General features: G+C 46.4%; 1 protein-coding gene across 1 annotated transcript; it reads left to right on the top strand.

Moving 5' to 3' along the window:
• Positions 1–1,678: 1,678 nt before the first annotated feature.
• Positions 1,679–23,142, top strand: rgl1 (ral guanine nucleotide dissociation stimulator-like 1). The gene is made up of 18 exons (XM_079221231.1): positions 1,679–1,852; positions 13,762–13,872; positions 15,607–15,815; positions 15,932–16,000; positions 16,136–16,326; positions 16,414–16,538; positions 16,638–16,853; positions 16,937–17,040; positions 17,164–17,248; positions 17,836–17,925; positions 18,192–18,278; positions 18,530–18,562; positions 18,669–18,790; positions 19,153–19,242; positions 19,367–19,550; positions 20,302–20,553; positions 20,647–20,761; positions 21,163–23,142. The coding sequence occupies exons 1-18, from the start codon at positions 1,694–1,696 to the stop codon at positions 21,348–21,350; spliced, it is 2,430 nt and encodes an 809-aa protein (XP_079077357.1). The 5' UTR covers positions 1,679–1,693; the 3' UTR covers positions 21,351–23,142.
• The last annotated feature ends 315 nt before the right edge of the window (positions 23,143–23,457 follow it).

The following is a 23,457-nucleotide window of genomic DNA, read 5'->3' as shown; positions in this document are numbered from 1 at the left end:
CCCTAATCTTTTAATATTTCGTGAAATGTTGTATTTGATCTATTTAGGCCTGGATTAGTTGTTCAAATAAAACCATCTGAAGAGTTTAGAGGGGAAGTGTCTCTAACGGCCTAACAGACGTGTAAACATCATAAGAGGCCCGAGCGAGACACTGAAGTTTTTGTGAGGGGCCACTTGCCAACACGGTTGAGAATGATTGAACAGTTTGTACAGTTTGTTGTATTTCAAAACCTAATTTTTTGTGTAAAATCTTAATCTGTAAAGTGTGGTATACGACTATATAGTTGCAAAAATGGAAAATACTCACATAAAGTACAATACATACAAATTGTACTTAAGTGCATTACTGTGTGTGTGTGTGTGTGTGTGTGTGTGTGTGTGTGTGTGTGTGTGTGTGTGTGTGTGTGTGTGTGTGTGTGTGTGTGTGTGTGTGTAATCCATGGCCCCTCTGCTATGGAGCAACTTCTCCGGATGTTTCTCTGACACTGTTTTTCCAATGGCTGTTTATTTACCTGAGAAAACAGGATGCAACGCCTGACTGTAAGAAGCAACTTTCTTCACACTTTGTTCAATATTAACTGGTAAATCTACATATAGTGTGTGTGTGTGTGTGTGTGTGTGTGTGTGTGTGTGTGTGTGTGTGTGTGTGTGTGTGTGTGTCGGAGCACTGCTTGGTCTGAGATAATCCTTTTCCTCAGCAACTGTAGCGTTTTACACATGGCTGGCTCTTATTCCTCGATCTCACACACACACACACACGTGTGCTCTCCATAATTGTTACACATTTATTATGGTTTGCCCTTTGCTCTGCTGCCGTCACAGATGTCACCGAGCTGAGAGCTGAATCAGTAACTGTATAAAGCCATCCACACATTTAAACACTTCGATTTTGTTTAATGCAAAAAAAAAGAGAAGAAAATCACGTTTTCCTAACACGGGACTACTTAGAGACTTTTTTTTTTTTAAAGGAAGTGATTCAAAAAGGCTTTAGAGAGAAAATGCAACAACTCCAGCAAAATGAAAGTCTCAAAAGCAACAAGAATAAGAGTTCAAATGTGTTTGAAGATTTATTGAAGGCAGTTTGAGACATAAATGAGGCCCAAAGGCCATCCATCATGGAATATTTCTGCTATTGTTAGTCATTCTTAGAACCTCTTCCATAACATCCTCCTTTCTATCGCAGCTTTCCTGTCTTTCTTTCCTTTTCTTCACATTCTTCCACAGTCAAACTCTCTTTAGTCAGTGGGTAGTTTTTTAAGGGGGGGGGCTGGACCACGGAGTTATAGCTCCTCCCCTTCTGGCAGGGATGAATGTAGGGGGTGAGAGAAGGAGGGAGAAGGAGAAAGAGAGAGAGAGAGAAACAATAGACTTTAATCGCTCATGTGGTTGAGAGCTGTTGGCAAGCCGAGTTCCATGTGGTGGGGGAGAAACAGGAAGGGGGAAGACTGAGGTGGAGGACTTGAGAGGAGAGTTATCATTAGTGACATCTCTGAGCTGAAGACAAGTCTACAAACCAGACTGAGAGGAGAGGACGTGATCAACAACCCTAACAACCTAAAGGAGCCCAGGTTATCCTAAATCCAGCCCCAGATTTCTCCTGATTCTACTGAAGAAGTCTCCATCCACGCTGCCGTCCAGACAGGAGTATGTCCTGCCATCCCTGCCACCCCTGCCGCTGATCCAGGCGGTCAGCATGATCTCCCACTGCCCTCTGTCCACGCTGCTGCCCTGGCCCGCGGGTCCCAACCACCAGTACGCAGACCTGGACTGCAGCTTACTGCTGGAGGGGGAGGGAGGTGTCGCCCTGCAGAGGTACCAGCCTCGCTCCCCGGAGAGCAGCCCCCGCCACTGGGTGAGTCCATGGCAGAATAATTGTGTCTGTCTTTTGTTGTTGTATATATCTGGGAAGTGTTAGCAGAATATAACAATTTATATTATCAGAAGCACAGGTACTTCCAGTCTTGTCTAAAACAGTCTGGCAGATGTTGGCCTCGGCTTGCATGACCTTCCTGCGCCTGCTGTTGTTTGGAGCGCGGGGTGTGTTGTTTGGTGTCAGAGGTTCGGTCAATTTCAAGGATGGGAACGTGAAGTGCAAAGAGTAAACAATTCACTGTGAAATAAAGCTTTGGAATTAATAACAGATAAAGATGTGCGGCGAGGAGAAGAGACTCCTCCAAGGTCTGTTTGTTGGCTGTCTGTGGTGATTGTGAGAAACAAGGGAGAGTGATAGGAAAGGAATACTGAGAGAGAACATGGGGCTGTTCTGGTGGTCACATGGAGAGCTAACTGGTAGTGGCCCATCCTGCAACCAGTGGTCCACACGGCCAACATAAAACACCAGTGTAAAGTACAGTAAGTGAGGGTCAAATGGAAACCAAATCAAAAACATGCACAACTTATTGCTCAACTCAAAGATCAATCAGCGATTTCTCAATTTCTTTTCTTTTCAGTTCCTCTGTTTGACCTTGACTCACTGAAATTTTCCGCAATAAGTCGAAAAACTTGTCGTGCAATAACGCCGACTAGACGGTAACCTTTGATGGCACAGACAGGAGGACAGCTGACCTCTTGTGCAAAGCAGTAATTCGCTGTATAACCACCGCTTACAGGACACACACTTTTGCTGAATAAACACAAAGTTCACAGAAGAAGCATTACTCACTTTACTGCAGAACCCAAACCCCTTAATGTCTTTAATATGTGTCAGCCAACCGCCGGGAAAAAGACGGAACCGTGGCTCACATTACACTTCGTGTTTATTTACCTCTTTTAAGTTTGTCCGTGAGGCCGCAGATTCCTCACAACGGCGTGATTACCAGTAAATGACCTGCAGCGACAGCTTATTCCAGCTTAGCTGTGGCTAACTGTTTGCATGTGCGCACGTGTGGTATTGAGGATAAAAGTGAAAATGGGTTCGTTGTTTACATCTGGCATGTTGAGATTTAGTGAGTCGGGAGGATGAGGTCAGAAAACCAGACTGCTGAAGCGTCCTTGAGCAAGACACTGAACCCCACCTGCTCACGGGTGGAATAATCAATGGGCCCCTGGATACCCAAATAGGAGCAATAGCATAGTTGTGTAGCACCTTTTTTCTTCTTGTGATAATTGTGGTCTCCTTTGTATCTCTCTGTAGTTTTTTGTGTAACTTTGTAATTATTTTGGTCTTTTTGTAGCTTTTATTGTCTGTGACTGTTTCGCCCTTTTTAGTAGTCGTGTTGGCCCTTGGTCTCTTTGTAGTTATTCTGTGTCTTTTTGTAGTTTTTCTATATCACCTTTGTAGTTATTCTGTGTCTTTTTGTAGTTATTCTGTGTCTCTTTGTAGTTATTTGTGTTTCTTCATGGTAGATTTGCCCCTTCTCATGGTTGTTGCAAGTCTCTTTGTGGACTCCATCCACCCTGTCGTCCAAATCTTTGTCTCTTTGCAGTTGGTGTCTCTTTTGTCTCTTTGTGGTTGTTTTATGTTTCTTTGTGGTCATGTTGGCTCCTGGTCGATATATGTCTCTTTGAGTGACACTTTATAGATGAAGGTCAGTGGCGCTGACGCTTTGGGCCCCTGGGCCTGTGGCCTGGAGGCCCGTTCAGTAATCCATCCATGCACCTGCTGCACCACTGATATTCTGTGACAGCAAAAAGAAAACCATGTACCCCCATAACCCCGTTTTCATTACTATGAAAATAACAAAATGTCTCTCATGTGTCCCACTGTGCTGCACGTATGTATGTTTTGAACTTCAGCGTTAAGAGATCCTCCCCCTCGCTGCCTATCTGACATCCTGGTTGACGTGTCCTCCCGCCTCACAGCACCGTTTCCTCCGATTGTTTCTCGAGGGGTAAGGAGACTGGAGGTTAGCTTTCATACGCCGGCACTCACTTTGGATGCTGCAGCCAAAGTGAGGCTCAGCTTACATTCAAGCTCTACGTGTCAGAAACTCACCCGTGTGACTGTTTTTGCAGTCTTCAGTTGTGTTTGCCCTCACATCTTTGCCAAGAAGGTAGAAAGGCAATATGAGTGGTTATATAGAGGGGTAAATATCTCCAATAAAGTTAGAATAAACAAAACCACCAGTGGGTAATAATAGAACTTCTTGTGATAAAAAAGCAATAATTGCACGCCCTCGCCTCGTGTCATTATGTCACGCCAACAGCTGGCTCCCGTTGACTTGGAGGAGACTTTGCCTTTTCTGCTGTCAGGTGTCTCTTTCTCTCCTGTCAGTGAGCATGTTACGGGAGGTTATGAAACCATGCCGGTCATAAAGGGAGCAAGTGGACTGATGACCTCCCTGTAATCACCCTGCGGTGCGTTTAAAGGCTGTCAGGTCCACAGTTCAGGTCAGAGACGAGGGAGCAGTGCTGAGGTGTCGGCCCCTGACAGCAGTCCACTGAGGACGAGGAGACTCCCACTTGAACACACACACATTGTTCACACGAGCAGGGGGAATTTTCGGGAAGATGGAGCAACTGAAATTATTGATCGTAAATCACAAAGAATAAACAACGCATTTTACTCGGATGCTGCAAGCTGGTGTCACAAGTGGGAACAACAAAGGACTTGACTGAGTTTGACCCCGGTTATACAGAAGTCAGAGTGATGATGATTGGGTTATCATAGTGCATTTTACTGCTCAAACCACATTTTAGAAGTCTGCTGTGTTCTTTTATACTCTTCTCTCTCTGTCAGTGATAAGGCAATGTAATTAAGCCTGCAGGCTGATCAATCACAACTGCAGTAGAGGGAATATTAGCCGCCACCTCACACCCGTTTGGCTTATAATAACCAGCAGGGTAGTTCAATAACCTCAGTGATGGAAAAGCAGAAGTGATTTTATAAAGGATAAACAGGGACAAAGGAAGGGGGGGCGGACAGGACAGAGAATTTCGATGATGCCGTGTTTTCCATTGAAAAAAGTGAGAAAGCTGAGTTAACACTCCTCCTTCCTCTTTCTTGTCTTTTTGAACAGAGAAGTGCACGTTCCATGCTGATGCTCAGTGACGTCTCAGTGTTCCCTGAAGTTCTGATCCTTGCTTGTCATGTGCTTTGACGATTGCTCAGTGATTCACTCATCCGGCTAAGACTAGTTCTGCTTCGTTGGCCTTTGAATCAATACAAAGCTGTGTAGGTTTCATTTCTTAAATGTTTATGAAGTATAAGTGTATATGGGGCATCAGGGAGAACGCCATTCAGGGGACAAGGAGAAGACTGGGTTTATTGATTAACCCATTAAGCAATACAATACACAAGTGGAGTGGACAATAAAGCATCGGTCCTTTCTTTTTTTCTCCAAAATCCAGGTTTATTCACTCCACCACCTAAACAGTGTGTTCACACACACGGGCGACCCTCAGTGTGTCAAGTTGTCTCGTGGCCTGCAGCTCTCGTGAGGGTCATATTGTGATCTTGGGCCTAATTAGGTCACATAATAGCACTGGTGTGAAAAGTCAATACTGCGGGCATTGTCCCTGTCACCCGAGCGTCCATCTCAGTGACAACACCACAGGAGCAGCTCGCTCAACTGGGGCAGAAACTCATCGCGCCATATGGAGAATGTGTTTTGTGGCGATGTGTGTGTGTGTGTGTGTGTTTAGGGGTGGGTTGATAGGAGGCAGAGGGCACCGTGTGCACCGGCACCGTCTTTGCTTGGGTTTGTTTTCATTTTTTTCAGCTCTGTGACTCCTTTTCCCGCTCAGGCAGGGCTTTCAGTATTAGCCAGGACGCATGACTGGGATCAAGCTGGCATTGTGATGTGTCCATTAGTGTGTGTGTGTGTGTTTGTCCGTGTGTGTGTGTGTGTGTGTGTGTCGCTGGTGCCCGGACGACAGTTATTGATAAGAACACTCACACATTCTGTATGTCAGCAGTTTTACTAACTATAACAACTGCTGATGTCAAACATTGAGACAAACAAAGCAATGGCCGCCTCTAACTTTAGAACAGGAAACACATCCTGTATTTGTTTAAGTGAAACAGACGGGTATATTTTTAGGTAGACCAAAACTTTACACAAATTTGATGTGTCCATATTGTTTTGGCAGAGTAAACATTTTACATTTTGGTCGATGTTATATCACCAGCGATGCTCGTCGATGCTTGTTATTGCGCTACTGCCTCTTTTTGTGTGTTGTTGTGTTAATCACTTTCTCACTTTCATTTCCTCTAATGCACATGCTTCATATTTTGATTCCACACTAACAGTACTGCAAACCGCAGCGTAAAATCCCTTGGAATCCCTTGGTCCACTCTGATTGATTTACAGTCGTCTGCGTAGCTTTTCTGCTGTGATTTTGGGGGTTTTTGGCGAGGCAGCAGTTGCCACCAGTGTGCGACGGGCTTCATTGGTGCTGTTTTTGTTGACCGTGTGACAACTTTAGGCGAGCATGTATCTGCTGGGCAACAGATGGTCCATCTCTCATTAGCAGGGAGGGGTCAGACAGACAACCGAGCCAGTCCAGACCGATTCATTCGAGGCTTAGCAGGGCTTAGATCTAGAGGGGGGTTGGTCGGGTTTGGGGCCCCATGAAGGGGGGGGTTGTGTGTGTGTGTGTGTGTGTGTGTGTGTGTGTGTGTGTGTGTGTGTGTGTGTGTTGGGAATTCATCGCAACTCTTCTCAATGCAGAGACACCTGAAAGTACCTTAACCACCAGCATGCCATCTGAGTCATCATAGCCCCAGAGAGGATTATCCTTGCTTTAGTTTAGTGCAACGGTCCAACTGAACCCATATGGAGGCTGCTGTAAATCTGTTTCACAATTTCTAATTGCATAAACATCTCTGTGCATTAATAGGATTCAGTAGGTTTTGGTATTACTGAAACTGAGTAACTTTTCCTTGAAGTATGTCTTAGCTTGCAGGGTCAGCTGTGTTTAATGTGGAGTGCGGAGGAGGAGGAGGAGGAGGAGGAGGAGGAGGAGGAGGAGGGGTCTCGCTCTGAAGCTCTGGACATTACTGGAAAATAATGATGTCACCCATCCAGAGGGAGAGAGGGAGAGAGAGGGAGAGAGAGAGGGAGCGAGAGAGAGAGAGAGAGAGGAGCTGAACAACAGCCAGGACAATAGATCTGAGGGGAGTAGAGGCATGACATAAGAGAAAAGAGAGAGAAAAGGAGCGCGGCAGACAGAGCTTTAATGTGGCCGTTTGAACAAAGGGTTCGGTTGACCGAAGACGAGGCAGAGCAAAAGAGAAATGCAGCTGTGTGGGGTATGAGAGAAGACCTGGCATGTCCTTATCCAACTGTGTTTTCATGGTTGCTCTTATGGATCCACAGACACTCGTCTGCTGATCCCTTGCCTCATTAAATAACTATCAAATAACCCTGTGCACTTACTGAGCGCCCTCTTGCCCCCTGCTTCACTGCTATCAAATGACCAATTTAAGCTACTCTGATTGTCTCGTTCCAAAGTTTTATTGAGTTACAGCAGATCTCCCGCGCCATAAATCCAACCTCTTGGGTTTTGTTGCTCTGGCCTGGTTTGGCTCAAACCTCTGCTGACTCTGGATAAATACAGCGGTTTATGAACTCTGCCCTCTACTGGGCAGTATGCTTTGGAAACACAAACCCAGCAACCCCACAGCAGCATACAGTCAAACGGACTGTGTGTGCATACCCGTGCATCGCCCGAGAAGAACGTACAGACAACTATGAAACACAAATGTACTAACACATTTGGTCTAGATATGGTGGCAGGAAAGATTCTCTCCTCTTTTTTTTTTTACATTTCTACACAATGACATTCCACAGGAGAGTCTGGCTGATACTCCTCTCACTGGATGAAACCGATGAGCCTCCTGTTTACTTAGAAAGGAAAGCAGGGCGTCTCTTTCCGGTCTGAAATATGAAATCACTCTTTCTCTGGAAGCCAGTGCTCGATGGTCCTGTTACCTCACGCTTGTCTCTCAGCCAGTTTGGATCTTCTCAGTTTCTGGCTGTACTGTGAACTCTCCACCCTCCCATCTGTCTCTGTCTCTCCCTCTCACACTCACAGTGGAGATAATGTCCTTTCAAGTTAATCTCAACAGTGTCCTACATTTTCTTCGATACACGGCCTTTCTTATCTTGGGTGTAAACACACATGCTGCCCAAGACCGCCAACCTCATTATTCTCCCCTTGTGTGTTTGGTTCTTCTTCTTTTTTCCCAGCATTGTGATTCCTTGTCTGTCTCTCCTGCTCAATCAACTTGCTTCAAGGAATCCCCTTTTCCTCCTGTCGTCTCCAGGCCTGAGAAGCCCCCTCAGCCAGTCAGGTATGAGGACAGCCGGCTCGCTGGAGTCAGGAGGCAGGAAGTGGGAGATTTCCTGGAATGTGCGTTTTTTCCCCACAGTGGTGCAATAACAGTGCGAGCGGCGCTCCTCCTGTTTTCGTCCCCTTTCTGTCTGTACTGTAGCTCCCTTTGTGGCACAGGGGGGAAGAGCTCAATAATAGCAGGAACCCATTAGGAAAAACTGCTCTGCCCTCGTCAAGGGCTTTCCTAAGTGTAATTACGTCATTAGTCTTCTTCGAGAAAGCAAAACTTATGAGGATTCGCCGGTATTACGGTGCAAGAAGACCTTATGCAATATTTTATAGCCTTTCGAATATTGCTACATGAAGATGCCTTTCACATCCATCACATTATCTCGCAACCGGAAAGCTGATAGTTGTATGTTGAGATTCTTGTACTTAACTTGAGGATTTCCATTTAATATGACTTTATACTTCTACTCCACATTTTAGAGGGACGTTTTAATACATTTACATTTCAGACAGTTGCTCTACTATAGTTGGTAGTTACTTCAGAGAAAGTAATTAAATAATTTACATTGGAGGAACCCTTTGTCTCCCTTTGTGTTTTTCGGTAATGTTCAGCATTTATAGACTTGATGAAACAAGCAGCTTGATTTAACAGTGATGATTAGAAGTCACTGCCTCTGGTCAAGAAACAGTCCTCACATTAACTGTTAAAAACACAACTTGTCATCTTTACACTTTGGTTTTCATACTGAATATGCAAATTAGAGATGATGTGTAAATGATTTTTTCACATGAGAGCAGAAGGCATCCTTCTCATCTCACTATTGCCATAAAAAGCAAATCAGTGTTGGTCCTAACTTGTCAAACTCTTTCTTTAACTTGCCATAAAGGATCAAAATACCTCAAAACAGCTCTGTTGTTAAGAGTCTCTCCTGATGCATCCTATCAGAATAATTATACTACAGAAGTCTACATTCATGAATCTTTTCTCAAGAGAAGACATTTTCACATTTTGTTGAAAACCGCACGTACCGATCTGCTGCATCCATCAGACGTAGGAGCAGCTGTCACGTTTTGTCAAATGTGTTGTTTGCGTTCAGATGTGACATCATTCCCACTGTGAGACCGACAGAGAAATCCCCCCGGGGCTGAGTCGGGGGTCGCGTGGGGGCGCAACCTTCCCACTGCCCCTCTGGGCTTCCCAGAGCCCCAGAGACCCAAGTGGATACTGGGGCAGCTCGGCCTGGGAACTGGAGCCCGGCCAGATATGCAGCCTGATGAACAGTCAGCACCAAGGAAACCTGATAAAAACATATGATTAACACACACGGAGGAGGAACACTGACGGAGTGTAGTGCCCTCCTCCGTGTGTGCATCTGTGTGTGTGTGCACCCTGCTCAACAGCCAGTGACGCTGAGTGTGACGTTGGGGTTACGTGTCATGGGTGTTATGGGAGCCAGAGGAGTGGGTAGACCTATCTCACACACACACACACACACACACACACACATGATACTAAAGTTGGGGCCACGGCAGGTCTTGCCGTTTCACCCACGGACCCAGATGACAACGAGCATCACAACCTTCCCACTGTCTCCTGACTCTGGATCAGGAGTTTAGTTGTTTCATCGGCCGAGGAAATGCACCACCCACCGCTTGCTCACGTTTTATATATGTTTACGATACAACTTTGTACAAAAAGACCCCTCACAAAGTCGCCGCTTGATTCATATCTTCCCGTTTATTCACACGCGTGGGCTGTTTGAGTACGTGTGCAGGCCCATTCACAGTGGAGCAGTGTGGCCGTTCTCACACTCGGCCCATTCTCCTCTCCTGTCACTGACAATGCACAGTGCCGGTGCCGGCATCCACGGCCTTCCTTGCATTGTCCCACGCAAGGAGCCGTGAGGCAGCAGCTGCTTCACACCCATGACAGCGTCGCACTTCATCCACTCGAGATCTGTAGGTGAACAGTGCAGCGATCTACATTTTAATCACAAGTGATGTTTATGGGTAAAGAAACAAGTCAAAAGAAGCCTCTGATTTGTTAAGAGGGAGTCCAACAGTTGTACGCATCAAAGTCAGTTTACAGGATTTGGGGATATAAGGCCTACAGATGGTGATGACAGATGTTGAGAATATTGTTGGAAAGAACATAAACCGGAGGAGGCATCCTGATTAGATGCCCGATGTGTAGTTATACAAAACAGACTACATTATCAGAGCACTTAACATCTCGGTTTGGGGCCACAATAGCTGCTCCTAGCATCAGACACCGAAATCTTTGATCAATTGCTGCGGTTGAATTGCATTGTGGGTAACAATGTGTGGAATAAAAAATATTATATCAGTGTAGATGTTGAATCCACTGAGTAGACTAGGTCCACTGGTCATGCACACAGTCCTTCTTAGGTAAAGTGACTCCAGGTGATGAGGGGCAAAAAGTCATATAAAGTAGGTGTCTCCCAGAGTTATGGTCTTTTTTATAGTGATATTCCCTGTGTTAATGGCTACCATACCTCCACTTAAGAAAACACTGTCTGGGTGAAACGAAAGAGGGAATATTGCACTAAAAACACAGACTTTACAGTGACACGGGCCAACCGACTTCACTGCCAAATAGTTGCCTCAGTCACAGTGCAATTAGACACACAGTACAGAAAACAACACCCAATATTGACATCTATTTCTTACATCATGTTTTCTTATTCATAAGCTAAGCCAATAAACAACAAAAAGAAGAACACCAATAAAAAAGCTGTACTGTTTAGCCTGGACATAAGGATTTGGGGTTTATAAACTAATATAAACACATTCTAAAATATTTTACGAGTGTTGAGAAATTCTCTTGAAAGAGATTTATTGTAGTAGGGCATTCATTGCGCAAACGGAAATCACAACTGTGCGTCTGAGCGCGCGCGCTGTACTCAGAATGATGGACGTCAGGACAGAAAGGAAGGAGGAGGAGTTTAAACGGGACTGTTGTGAGTGCGAGGAGGCGGAGTTCGGTCATTCAGTAGAAGAAGAGGGGAAAGCCTGCTGACAGACAGAGGAGGACGATCTGGAGTTTGGAGTTGAGCGGAAGAAAGTGTGCGCGTTGAAGGAGAAGATCTTTGTTCCAGCGTGGATCTGGGATTTGATTTAAAAATATAGGAACGCCTCTTCTTCTTCTTCTTCATCTTCATCTTCTTCTTTCCTTGGCGGATTATACCCGAGCTCTGATGCTGTCCCCGGATCATGAAAGAAACGCTCACCATGAAATTCGCCTGGAAAAGTAAAATGGTAACAACCAAAACAACAACAAAAAAAGAGCTTCTCGTGCTTTCCCATCCTGCGCTCTGTTTGTGTGTGTTTTTTGAAGAGAGGGGGAGAGGGAGAGGGAAAGGGAAAGGGGGGAGAAAAAGGAGGGGGTGTTTGTAGGCTTGGGAAAGTAGTGGATAAAGGGGAGAAGAGGAGGGGAACAGCGGGGGAACAGTTGGACATTGAGTTTTAATTGTGTTTGCCAGGCTTTAAATCCAGTGTAACCTACATTGTCGGTGCGTAAAGATGTCGCGCAAAGTTTGAATGCGGCTGAGATAATGTAAAAAAAACAACAACAACCATGCCGACTCCGCCAGAATATGAACTCGATCCGTTAGCTCTCCCCTCCCTGATGGTGGATATGAAAACTTTTGTCGGGGGGCCCGCAGCGAAACAGAGAGGGAACAATTGGCGAGGCCCCGGGGCCATCGCGGTCTCTCCACGGGCCCCAGCTGCGTCCAGGCGAGGAAAGCACAAAAGCCCACAGATCAGCCCCAAACATTGAACTGTTGTTGTTGTTGTTATCTTGGGAGTATTGTTTCACACACAGCTGATGTGCAGATTAGCTCTATTCAAGCAGAGATTGGTTTCTATTTGCTCATCTTGGTAACCTCACTGTGCACTTTGTGAGCATCTTCTTGGTGAAGGGACCCAAGTTAGTGCAGTGAGTAAACAACCCATCTCCTGTTTACACCTTCCTGGGGCCCTGTGATGTACTGTGCTCTCTGTGAGCGCGTCCTTATCTGCTGTGTAATGTTTCTGGCCTGTATTCTCCGGTGAATAGAAATATCAGTGACAGGCTGTTTTGGTTCCCATGCAAGCTGGTGGAACTTTGTCTCTCAATAAGCCCCAAACTTGGTGCACAAAGCGAGCAGAGCCGTTTTTTTGTTTAAAGCCCTGCTCTCAAAAACATCTCCAGCTCTGTGGCTGACAAAAAGCAGGCTGTGTGTGTGTGTGTGTGCAGACTGTGAACTCAGCATCCCGGGCTGGGCTAGCGCAGAGAGCTCTCGCTATTGTTTTGGGAGTTGTGTGGACTGCATGACTCATGCACTGATGTATTTATCTGTCTCTGCGCCAGCAGCAGCCGAACAGAGAGCGAGAGAGATGTGCACGGACTAGGCCTCTGACCCTTAAGACGAGATGCTGAACAGGGTCGGGCATGTCGACGTGTTTCAGACCAGTGCAGCAACACAGACATGCTTACTGGTTTCATCTGCCAGAGCCAGTTAAGATCCCTGTTCCCTTTCTCTCTTTGTGTTTTTTGCTTTTGGTTTGGACATCACATGTTTCTGTTCAAACCCAAACACAGTCGTGGCCGAGTGCCATGACCGGCCTCCTGGACCGTCCCATTGAGCCTGCTTACGGCGACTTTGACCTTTTTGACCTCTTTTCTGGCAGCCTCTGTGTTTGGGGAATAGTGTGGACTTTGTCATTGAGCGGTGTGAATGAAAGTGGGGACAAGTTAGAGTGATCTTGGCGGCCGCGACCTGTGTGTGTGTGTGTGTGTGTGTGCTGAGGCCTTGGTCATAATACTGCGTGCGTGGTGTTTATATTTGGCCCGTCCTTCTCCTTTGCCGTTTCTGTTTTTGTCTCCTTAATATGTTGATGTCTCAGCGTATATCTCGGGTTCTTTCTGAGCAGAAGTTTTGTATTTTGATTTCACTCTGCTCTCTCTGTTTGTTCATGCCGTCTGCAGACAAAGTGCATTCGGAGCGAGATTAGCGCCAATGTACGTGTGGTTGTGCTCTCACTTGTAATCAAGCTCTCTTGTATAATTACAAACAGACCGAGACATATCAACATGTCTTGTTTTATTACGTAGGGGTTTTGTTTGCAAGACTCTGTCCATTCTGGCTCTTATCTCCAGCTTTCTGAGCCCCAGTAAAGCTGTCCAGCTCTGACTTCACCTCAGAGAGAAGGGGACACGGTGAAAGAGATGGATGGGGAATAAAAGAGGGAGTAAAAGAGGAGGAGGGAGGCCTGGCAGGCTGCAGCTGTGGGGGTTGGGGACTTGGTCATTCTTGATATTTTACGGCACGTTAGTCCTTCTTTTCCTAAATTGTTTGAGTACGTTGCTTGTGTTTCTTTTGTTTTGTTTTTTCTGATGCGTCCTTCTGCTTTTCTCAGATCGTCAGTTCCCATTTTGTTCAACTATTGCAATGCCACTGAGTGAGTTAGTATCCTTATCTTTCTCCTGGAGGCTTCTAACATTTCCCCCTCTTTACTCTCTCCCTGCAGAGCTCAGTGCAGGACTGGGGGGAGGAAGTCGAGGAAGGAGCCATCTACAATGTGACCCTGAAGAGGGTTCAGATTCAGCAGGCGGCCAACAAGGGGGCGAGATGGCTCGGGGTGAGTAGAGGCCCGTCTCGCGTCTCGCTGTGTGACAGAATCACAGCTGACGAAGCTTTTTCAAAGAAGAGACCGAAACGGAGCACATAAATGAAAACCCGATGCTTCTTTTTTTTGTTTTCCACTCTCTTAACCTGTTGCTCTGCAAAATGTGAACTCCTGATTTATACCCAAAGTGGAATAGTCTCTGCCTTTTTGGGATTTTATCATGAGTGGATTGGGTTGTAAAAGCAATCTTGTGTGCAGGCCGCTCATCATAAAAACAGAACCTAATCTCTTTTGTTTAAAGCCGACCGTGTCTTTTCAATAGCGGGGCGTCTCTCAGCTTTCTGCTCTGTTGCTTTAACATTTGAGCTATAAATCTCCCCGTTTAGACGACACCTTTTAGCTGCCTGCTGGAAATCAACAGTTTCCCCAGACCTGGACTGTTTAGCCAAAGCATGTGATTTCCTGACTTTACTGACTGCCAACAAAACGGCTCGCTCCCCTGTACAACAATGTTTTTATAAACGCTGGTATGACCCCCCCGCCCCCCCAAAAAAGGTGGGGGTATTAAAGGCTTTTCCTTCAGTTGTGCATTTTTCCAGTGCATGTGAAGCATTGCTGTTCCCTCCACTGTGCTGTTTATATGAGCATAATAAGATGTTGTACAGTATGTCATTATACTACACAGAAGGGCCAATTAGGTCTCTTGTGTGTTGCCTATTGAAGGAATGCATAAATCCAGCACAATAGAAATTACAGATGCCTTTTTGTTTGCAAGAAAAAAGAAAATCACGATCTTGTTGCTAGCTTGTTTGTACCATTGTTGTCTCTTTGTGCTGACATGGGAGGGATGGAGGTTGGCACATGAAGAAATGGATAACAGCTCTGAGGCTTTAAGACCGTATTGATGTATTGACGGCGTGAGCTGCCAACTGTATTTCTCGAGCTAATTAAAACAACATGGGTGCTTTTACACAGTGCTGTCTATTGAGTGGAGTAGAATGGAGACCGGTCCCTATTGAGGCCTTATTATTTACTATAAACAGCCAATTGTCAGTGAATAACAGCAATTACTGTTCATCGGTGGGATTGCGCGCGGATGTGTCTTTACACCCTGTGAGGCAGAATTGTTGGCAACTTCAGTCCCACTTGATTGTGAGTTGTAAAAGTTCAGCCCATATGTGTGTGTGGCTGCACAGTGGGTCACATCGCAGAGATAAGTAATGGCGTTTTTTTTGTCATTAAATGGAAGTGGTGGGAGAACTTGGCTGGTGCTGTCCTCCTCTCAGTCTGGAGGGCCCGTGGAGGAGGGGCCTGTTGTGATTAAAAGCAGATTGGAGCGTTTCCTGTTGTAGCGTGCTAACTTCACCATGGTCTCTTTCTCTCCCCGTCTGTGTCGCCTCCTCCTCTACTCTCTCCCTGCCGGGTTTGTAACCCCTCTGTCTGTTTCCCCCGCAGACACAATAGTCGGACACATCTGGAGATATCAGAATTAAATATAGGGTTATGATTGCCCCCCCCCTGTTTCCTCCCCTCCAGCTTTGTCTTCTGGTGAATTGTTCCACTCCTCTAATTTCAAAGCTTAACGGAATAAAATGATGTTATGATGACGACCAGATTCAAGTATTAATCTGCGACGCATTCAAAGCCAGACAAAGCAAAGAAAAGCTTTGGTAGCACCAGCCAAAGTCGCCACACTCCTCCGTTCGGCTCACACTGGTTTAACGGTGTGAAAATATGTGTGTTCAGGCGGAGGGGGATCGCCTGCCTCCCGGCCACACGGTGAGCCAGCTGGAGACCTGCAAAATCCGAAGTATCCGCGCCGGAACGCTGGAGCGTCTGGTGGAGACGTTGCTGACGGCGATCGGAGACAACGACCTCACCTACACCTCCATCTTCCTGTCCACCTACAGAGCCTTCGCCAGCACGAAGACTGTTCTGCAGCTGCTGCTAGACAGGTGGGGCTTGAGTGAAGACTTGCATGCGGCCACGTCATATATCATATATCATATAAATGCATCGACGATACCTTTTCGAGGTTATGAACAGGCCCTCTGCTTATTTTCTGCTGCAGGTATGGAAGCGGGGAGGAAAATGAGCAAGACGCTGGCAAAGGCTCTGAAACCAGCGTAGCCATCAGAAGGTGAGTTACATTTGTCTGTGCTCATCATCAGCTTTCAATAGATAACATTTGTGGTAACAGCATAGCTGATTTATCACACCTGTCCTTCTGTCCGTGCCAGCTCTCCTAACAAATCGTTGCCTGCTGTCTCCACAGGGCCTTGGCCTCCATCCTGCGCGCCTGGTTGGACCAGTGTCCTGAAGACTTCCAGGAGCCGCCTGAATACCCGTGTCTCCACAGGCTGATGGACTACCTGCGCATGGCCCTGCCAGGCTCCGAGGCTCTTAGACGGGCACAGGGTCTGCTGGAGCAGCTGCAGAGCCAGGCCAGCATGGACGACTCTGACGGTAACTAACAAAAGCGTCTGGTTTTAACTCGCTTTATCACACATTTTCCGACAGTCAAATCACCTGTATTTTTTTGCCTGCTTTCAGTTGGCTTCCACGGAAACAGTTCTTTCTGCCTCGGGGAAGAGGAGGAAGTGGAGATCGAGCTCCAGGAGGACTTCATGTCGTTTGAGTCCGACCTGGTGGCTGAGCAGCTGACCTACATGGATGCGGTAAGTGGGAGGGAGTTGGTCAGGGCGGCCCCCGTTGCTGCGGCTACGAGGTTTCTTCCGTGTCGTCGTACTAACGTCAGCCTTGTCCTTCCGCTCTAGCTGCTGTTTAAAAAGGTCGTGCCCCACCACTGCCTGGGCTCCGTTTGGTCTCAGAGGGACAAGAAGCACAACAAGCACAGCGCCCCCACCGTGCGTGCCACGATCACGCAGTTTAACGCTGTGGCGGCCTGCGTGGTCAGCACAGTGCTGAAACACCGGCAGATCAGACCGCATGTCAGAGCGCGCGTCATCCAGCGCTGGATAGACATCGCTCAGGTTGGCAAACACACACACACAAATTCATCTATGAACTCAGTACAGAAATGGGCCACGTCGTGACTGTCCTTGTCTTCTAACAGGAGTGTCGAATACGCAAAAACTTCTCGTCTCTGCGAGCCATTGTGTCTGCGCTGCAGTCCAACCCTCTGTACAGGCTGAAGAGGGCGTGGGCCTGTGTGCACAAGTAAGTCTTGGTGGAAGAATCAGCATTTTGGCAGGATTCAGCAGCATTTCTGAGATGTTGAAGACTGTGTTTTACCTGATATGTCCGGTACCCTGATCTAACGTGAATCCATGCTTCACACAGAGACAGTATGCAGACATTTGAGGAACTGTCGGACATTTTCTCCGATCACAACAACTACCTGACCAGCAGAGAGCTCCTGATGAGGGTGAGTTCACTTCAACACTTATTTAACGGTCCCATATTGTAGAAAGTATGATTTTCATGTATTTTTTTTTATAATGAAGCAGCTGGGGACTATATAAACACTGTGAAAGTGCCAAAGCATTCAATCCATGGAGAAATGCACACAGGCCTTATTCAGAAAGTGTGCCTTTTATAACAAGCTTTAACGGGCTTATAACAGGCTTTTTTGGAATGGGGACTTAAAGAGAATGACGCTAAAACGGAGCTTTTCAGAGAAAGGGTGAATACGAGTATATTACGGGAGAAAAATGGGAAAAATATGTTTTGTTGTTGTTGTTTTTCACATTAAAGCATGGAAACGTGTTCGATTAGAAACACAAAATACAAGTATGAACCTGAAAATGAGCACGATAATATCTGAGGGACCAGTGAAATTGTGAAGTAATACATTTAGTACCCTTTGTGGAATAAACTCCTAGTTTAAAAGTGGGTAGATGTAGGTAGATGTAAGACTTCTTCTTCTTCTTCTGATCTGAAAATCCTCAAAGCATTCCTTCATTCACTGGAGAGAACCTGGAAGACTAAAGCTGCATTTTGCTTTGTTTACAGGAAGGCACTTCAAAGTTTGCCAGTCTGGAGAGTTGTGCCAAGGAGCACCAGAAACGCACCCACAAGAGACTACAGTTGCAGAAGGAAATGGTGAGACAAAGACCATCTGATCACGAGCTTCTGTGACAAATGCCGGCCGAATGGAGAGCTACAACCATTCATAATTTAAAGCAACACATTCCTCTAAAATAATGTGCCGTAAAGAGAGTTCTAGCCTCTCTAGTGGGATGAGGTCACGATGCGTTTACAACCCCCCCCCCTGGCATCTGTAAATCACAAGTGTAAATTAGTCTCCGGCTTTATTGTGGTGTCCTTTTTTAAAGTATTTATTTAAACATGTGTGTCTTTCTCCACAGGGAGCCATGCAAGGAACAATACCATACTTGGGGACCTTTCTCACTGACCTGACCATGCTGGATACAGCCCTGCCCGACCTAGTAGAGGTAAGAAGAAGAACAAATCTGTGTGTGTGGATATTTGAGAGCATGTGTCTGCGAGTGTGCACAGCTCTGCTGATCTGAGAGTCTATCTGTGTAACCGCTGTCAGAAACCGGGTCCGTAAGTTTCCATGAGCGCGTGAGGAATTTTCCCGCCGGGCCCTCTGTTGGAGCGGTCCACCTAATGCTGTTTGCCTAAGCAGCCGTTGGTATGCGACGTCCAGGCTCTGACAGCGTGCTCTTTGTGTCCTCCGCAGGGTGGCCTGTACAACTTCGAGAAGAGACGCAGGGTGAGTGTAGCCGCGAGCGTCCGACTCGTGACGCCATTGCAGTAGTGGCACGATGCGCTCGGGGTGACGTCGCGCCACGTGTCTGACTGTCTCTCTGTCTCCGCAGGAGTTTGAGGTGATCGCTCAGATCAAGCTGCTCCAGTCGGCCTGCAACAGCTACTGTCTGGCTCCAGAGGCGGCCTTCCTCCGCTGGTTTAAGAGCCAGGTTCAGTTCAGTGAGGAGGAAAGGTACGGCCGCTTTACTCTGAAGACCTTCTTCCTCGATCGCGCCGTCATCCGTTCAGTAACCAGCACATTATTGCTTGAGGTCAAGGTCTGCTGGACCTATTGTTCACAAACAGACAATAGAAGCTTCTTTGTGTGCTTTCTCCTCGCCTCTCTCTGCGATTCCCTCCCTTACTGATCTATTGTACTTATTGCTTTTGCTCTGTGAACTCTCTTTTCTCCCTCCGTCTCTTTTCCTCTCTTTCACGTTCCCTCTCTCTCACTCAGGAATTCATTGGTTCTCCAAAAAAAAAAAAAAAAAGAACACCAGGCACATGATTTGTTTTATGATGTCTAAGTTTTATTATCAATGTTCCCTCATGCAGCTACGCCTTGTCCTGCGAGATTGAAAGTCTCGGTGACAGCAGCCCAACCTTACCCAAACCTCGAAAAAGCATGGTGAAGAGACTCAGCCTGTGAGTGCATTGGCAAAAACAAAAATCATGGAAATTAAGTATTGTCAAACTGTCATATTTAAGCACTGGGTTGCTGTGACCCATTTGTTTTATTACCCAATAACCAACTTCCGCTGCTCTGCAGGATGTTTCTTGGGCCAGACAGCAGCGCAGCCAGTTCTCCAGTCAGAGAGACGCCACGCTCGCCCCCTACTGGCAGCTCAGGGGAGAGCATGGACTCCGTCAGCGTGTCCTCCAGCGACTCCAGCAGCCCGTCAGACGGCGAGGGCCTCGCCCCCACGCACGCCTCCGACTCCCAGCAGAACAAGGTGGGCTGCAGCGCCACAGAGAATGGGCTCGGTTTGGTCATACTTGGGAACTGTGTGAAAATCATTGGTTTGGGGAATTATTGTCACTAATTTATTCTTTGGGCCCTGCCCTTGACACCTTCCCCCAAATATATGTATTTTTTAATTACACTTTTAAAGTGGTACATTTCACTTTGCTGTGAATAACAAAAATTGCATGAGATAAGGTGCAGTTGTTGTACAGTTCAAACCTCATATGCTAATGGTTGCAGCCACTTGTATAATTTCCAAAATTATGGAAAACATAACAAAATGATTTGTCCTGTTCATTGAACCATTTTCCTATATATGTCCATCATGTTAGGAAATCGTTGATGTTGGAAAAAGAGCCCGAATGTGTCCCAAAACGCACATTCATTACCCAAGTTGCACACAAAAGCCATAATTCCTTTTTAAAATGTTTATTTATTTTTTAACAAGTTGAATTGGGGAAAAATACAATCTAACTCTGGGATGAGACAGAAGGCTCTCCGTTATTATTCCCTAATTCCTTACAACCTTCTACACCCCCCTCTATTCATTTTCATACAGTCCCTAAGACAAAGTTGTTAGGCAAAGGTTTATCAGAAAAACTATTTTGGCATGTGTCCCTTTGTTCCAGTCCGGTTTCCCCTGACCTCAAATAGCTGCAAATGAATGATCTCCGATAAGGGTCCAGTGCATTTGTGAAGGAAAAAATCTGTAAATAACTTCTGCTTCCATGTTTCCCCAGCTATCAGAATCCTCCTCTTGTAATTCACTCCACTCCATGGACACCAGCTCGTCGACGGCCAGCGTCTCCATGACTCCAGCATCTCCCCCACTCCCCGGGCCCCCCTGCACCCACAGACGCTCCCACTCTCTCACACCCATGCCCCCCAGCACCCCGAGTCAAACCCCAACCTATAACACCCAGGCCCAAGACGCATGCATCATAAGAGTGAGTCTGGAGCAGGGCAACGGGAATCTCTACAAGAGCATCCTGGTAAACATTGTTCTTGTTCCAGTTTCAGTGAGATGCTCTCGGTTTACATGTTTACATGATATATGAGCAATTTCTTGTCAATTTCCTGAATAGTTGACCAATCAAGACAAGACCCCGGCTGTAATTTCTAGAGCCATGGCGAAGCACAACCTGGAGGTGGAGCCAGAGGAGGGATACGAGCTGGTACAAGTCATCTCTGAGGAGAGAGGTACAAACAATTAGATTGAGCCTTATTTATCTTTCTGGATGGGTTTCAGGCGATTTGTTTTCCATGTTTGTATATATACCTTTCTCATTATTCAGACCTACACTCGTAATTAGAGGTTGCTACATGTTGGGCTTTCCAAAAACGGCACCACTGTAAAATTCCAAGGCATACAGTCAGACATTTACAATGAAAACAGGAAGCAGAAGCTGTTGTGGTAGAAAAACTACCCTCAGTATTTGCAATTCAGCGTTTCAATTACTGTAATCTTATCCACCGATCAGCTGTTTTTCAAACCACAATGGCCAATGTATTGCAATCTAAAAATATAGTAGGAGCGCCACCAGTAAGAGCTGAAACCAAAACTCATAGTGTCTGCTTCCTCTCCGCTCTCCTTTTATCAGAACTGGTGATCCCAGACAACGCCAACGTCTTTTACGCCATGAACACCTCCGCCAACTATGACTTCCTGCTGCGGGTGCGAGGCTCGGCGAGTCGGCCGGTCCAGCTGCGGAGCCGCTGTAGCTCCACGCTGCCCCGTGCCCAGCACCGCTCCAGCCTGTCGCTGAGACTCAGCAAGGTCACGCTGTGACCCCCGGAGACTGCGGGGACCCAGCGGTTTGCCCTTAAGACCACTAATCCAGGGTCACACGGGGCACAGACTGGATGGGACCTGTTGGATTTTAGATGAAGACGCTGGAGGGACGAATGGACGAGGAGCTCCGGAGGAACCAAGAAGGAACACAAGGAGTCTTCAGACTCTCTAAGAGCTCCGCTTTGACTCTTATCTTGCCGGTTGAGTCTCACTCTGAACTGTGCCATCCCTCCTTGTCGTCTTCCCAGCCTTATTATGGAGCGTGGATGTGTAGCGTGACTGACTGCTGTGCCAGTGGGACTTGACTTTTTGACGAGTGATGCCTGTGACCGAGTGAAACGGCGACCCCTAGTGGCCGTCGCTCTTTACAACAGCAGGTTTTTGCACATGTTATGGGAGCAGCCAAACTCCTGACCTCCAACAGTATTCTGAAAGCGAATGAACTTCTGTTTGTCTCGTGAAAGTCTGTGCCGCGGAATATTCACTTTACTGGTAGTAGAAGTGTGATGAATGCAGAAAGAGAAGAGGGACGGTGGAATAGAAGGAGAAGTGGACCGAGTGTCCGGTCCTGCTGCCTTTACCGATGAATGAATGAATGAACGGATCTCTGATGGTATTTCTGAATGATATTAATTGATTAATTGATTGACAGGAGCTGTGATGTCATTATTTTCATTAGTCGGGCATGTTTACCTGCCGTGTCCGGCTCGTGCACAGTGTGCACTGTGTTTGTGTGTATTCTGCCCCTCCTCTCATGTTGTGAGCTGTGTGACGAATGTTCCGTGCATTCTGATTGGTTCCCTTACTTGGTTTTAACAAGTCCACGGCAACTATTGTAACAGCCTTACCTGCCCTTTCTTCAGGGTTTAGAGATGAAATATGTGCTTCTTTCTGATCCAGAAAGATGGTCCCTCGCCTCCTCGCATTTTCCGACTTGTTTTTAAATAAATAAATAAACTAATAAATAAAAAATAAATTGATGTGCAAGAACAGGGAGGAGGAGGAGACTGTCTTCCTGGAGTGGAAAATGCCACGCAAAGTGTATCAAACTGATTTATCCTTGTACCTCTTTGCCCTTCATTATATGAACTATAGAGCTGCACTTGTCAGTTGGTAGGAGATGCCAATGTGATGTGAATATAGAAGAGTGAACCAGCCGCTCTGTAAGTGGTTCCCCCCCCCTCTTCGCTATTTTTGTTTGTAATTGTTGCATTTTTATATGTTTTCGTAACTCAATTCAAACCAGACACTTATGCCAGATTGGAGAGCGATGAAGTAAATGTTAACGAATTCACAGGGTCATTAAAAAAAGACGGCGGTACCAGATTTTTTACTGTGATCGGCGAGGAAATCTTTTACCGAGGGACACGTCACTTCATTGCACCGAAGCCAAACACCTCCTCGCACAGTAAACACCCATCTGTCTGCGACGCCGTCGTAGTTTCACAGCGGCACGTCTCACCTGTCGCATCACAGCGGCCAATTTCTGCCCATAAACACTCCTTTGAGCCTCTTTTTTTATTCTGTCTCTTTTAGTTATTATCCACTCCTGCAGATCTCACACGCCATCGTGCCAATTTGTCCAACCGGTTAATGTTCCTTGGTCAACGTTACGTTCCCACTGGGTGAACTGGTTCCCGGTTGGATTTGTGTTAATGGTCCAGTTGGGCCAATCATTTGTCTCCATGCAGCACTTCACTCTAAAATGTTGTCATTAAATCACCCTCAGTTCCTGTGTTCTTCACTGCCAAAGACTTTTACTCTACCTGAATAAATAAATTATTATCATTGTTAAGGCCTGTTGTCCTGTGAATTCCTAATGAGTAACTTTATAATTATTAGAGTTTTGTTTGAACTCTGTTCATTGTCTTACTCCCCTCCCTCCCTTATTTCAAAGCACATCGATGTGACGACACGAACACCTGTCCACAATCGATCCATCATGCATCTGTCTTTTTGCCCTTGTGCTGTGATGGACGACACGCTCATTCCTCTCAGGATTGACACGATCAAGAGAAAGGACCCCGGGCGGCTCTGGACAGAGCCCAAGTTATTTTGCTGAGTGGAAGACATTTCTGCTGAGTTGAAATGCAGCACGACCTTC

Source organism: Taurulus bubalis (assembly GCF_910589615.1).
Source record: "Taurulus bubalis genome assembly, chromosome: 7".
In the NCBI taxonomy this organism is placed as follows: Eukaryota; Metazoa; Chordata; class Actinopteri; order Perciformes; family Cottidae; genus Taurulus; species Taurulus bubalis.
Note: the sequence above shows the minus strand (reverse complement) of the source record. Positions and strands in the feature narration are given on the sequence as shown.

Bases quoted from the DNA above. Each gene is read 5' to 3' on its own strand.
- rgl1 (XM_079221231.1), top strand. From the start codon at position 1,694: ATGATCTCCCACTGCCCTCTGTCCACGCTGCTGCCCTGGCCCGCGGGT. The intron at 1,853-13,761 runs GTGAGTCCATGG...CTCTCCCTGCAG, and splicing joins AGAGCAGCCCCCGCCACTGG to AGCTCAGTGCAGGACTGGGG. The intron at 13,873-15,606 runs GTGAGTAGAGGC...ATGTGTGTTCAG, and splicing joins AGGGGGCGAGATGGCTCGGG to GCGGAGGGGGATCGCCTGCC.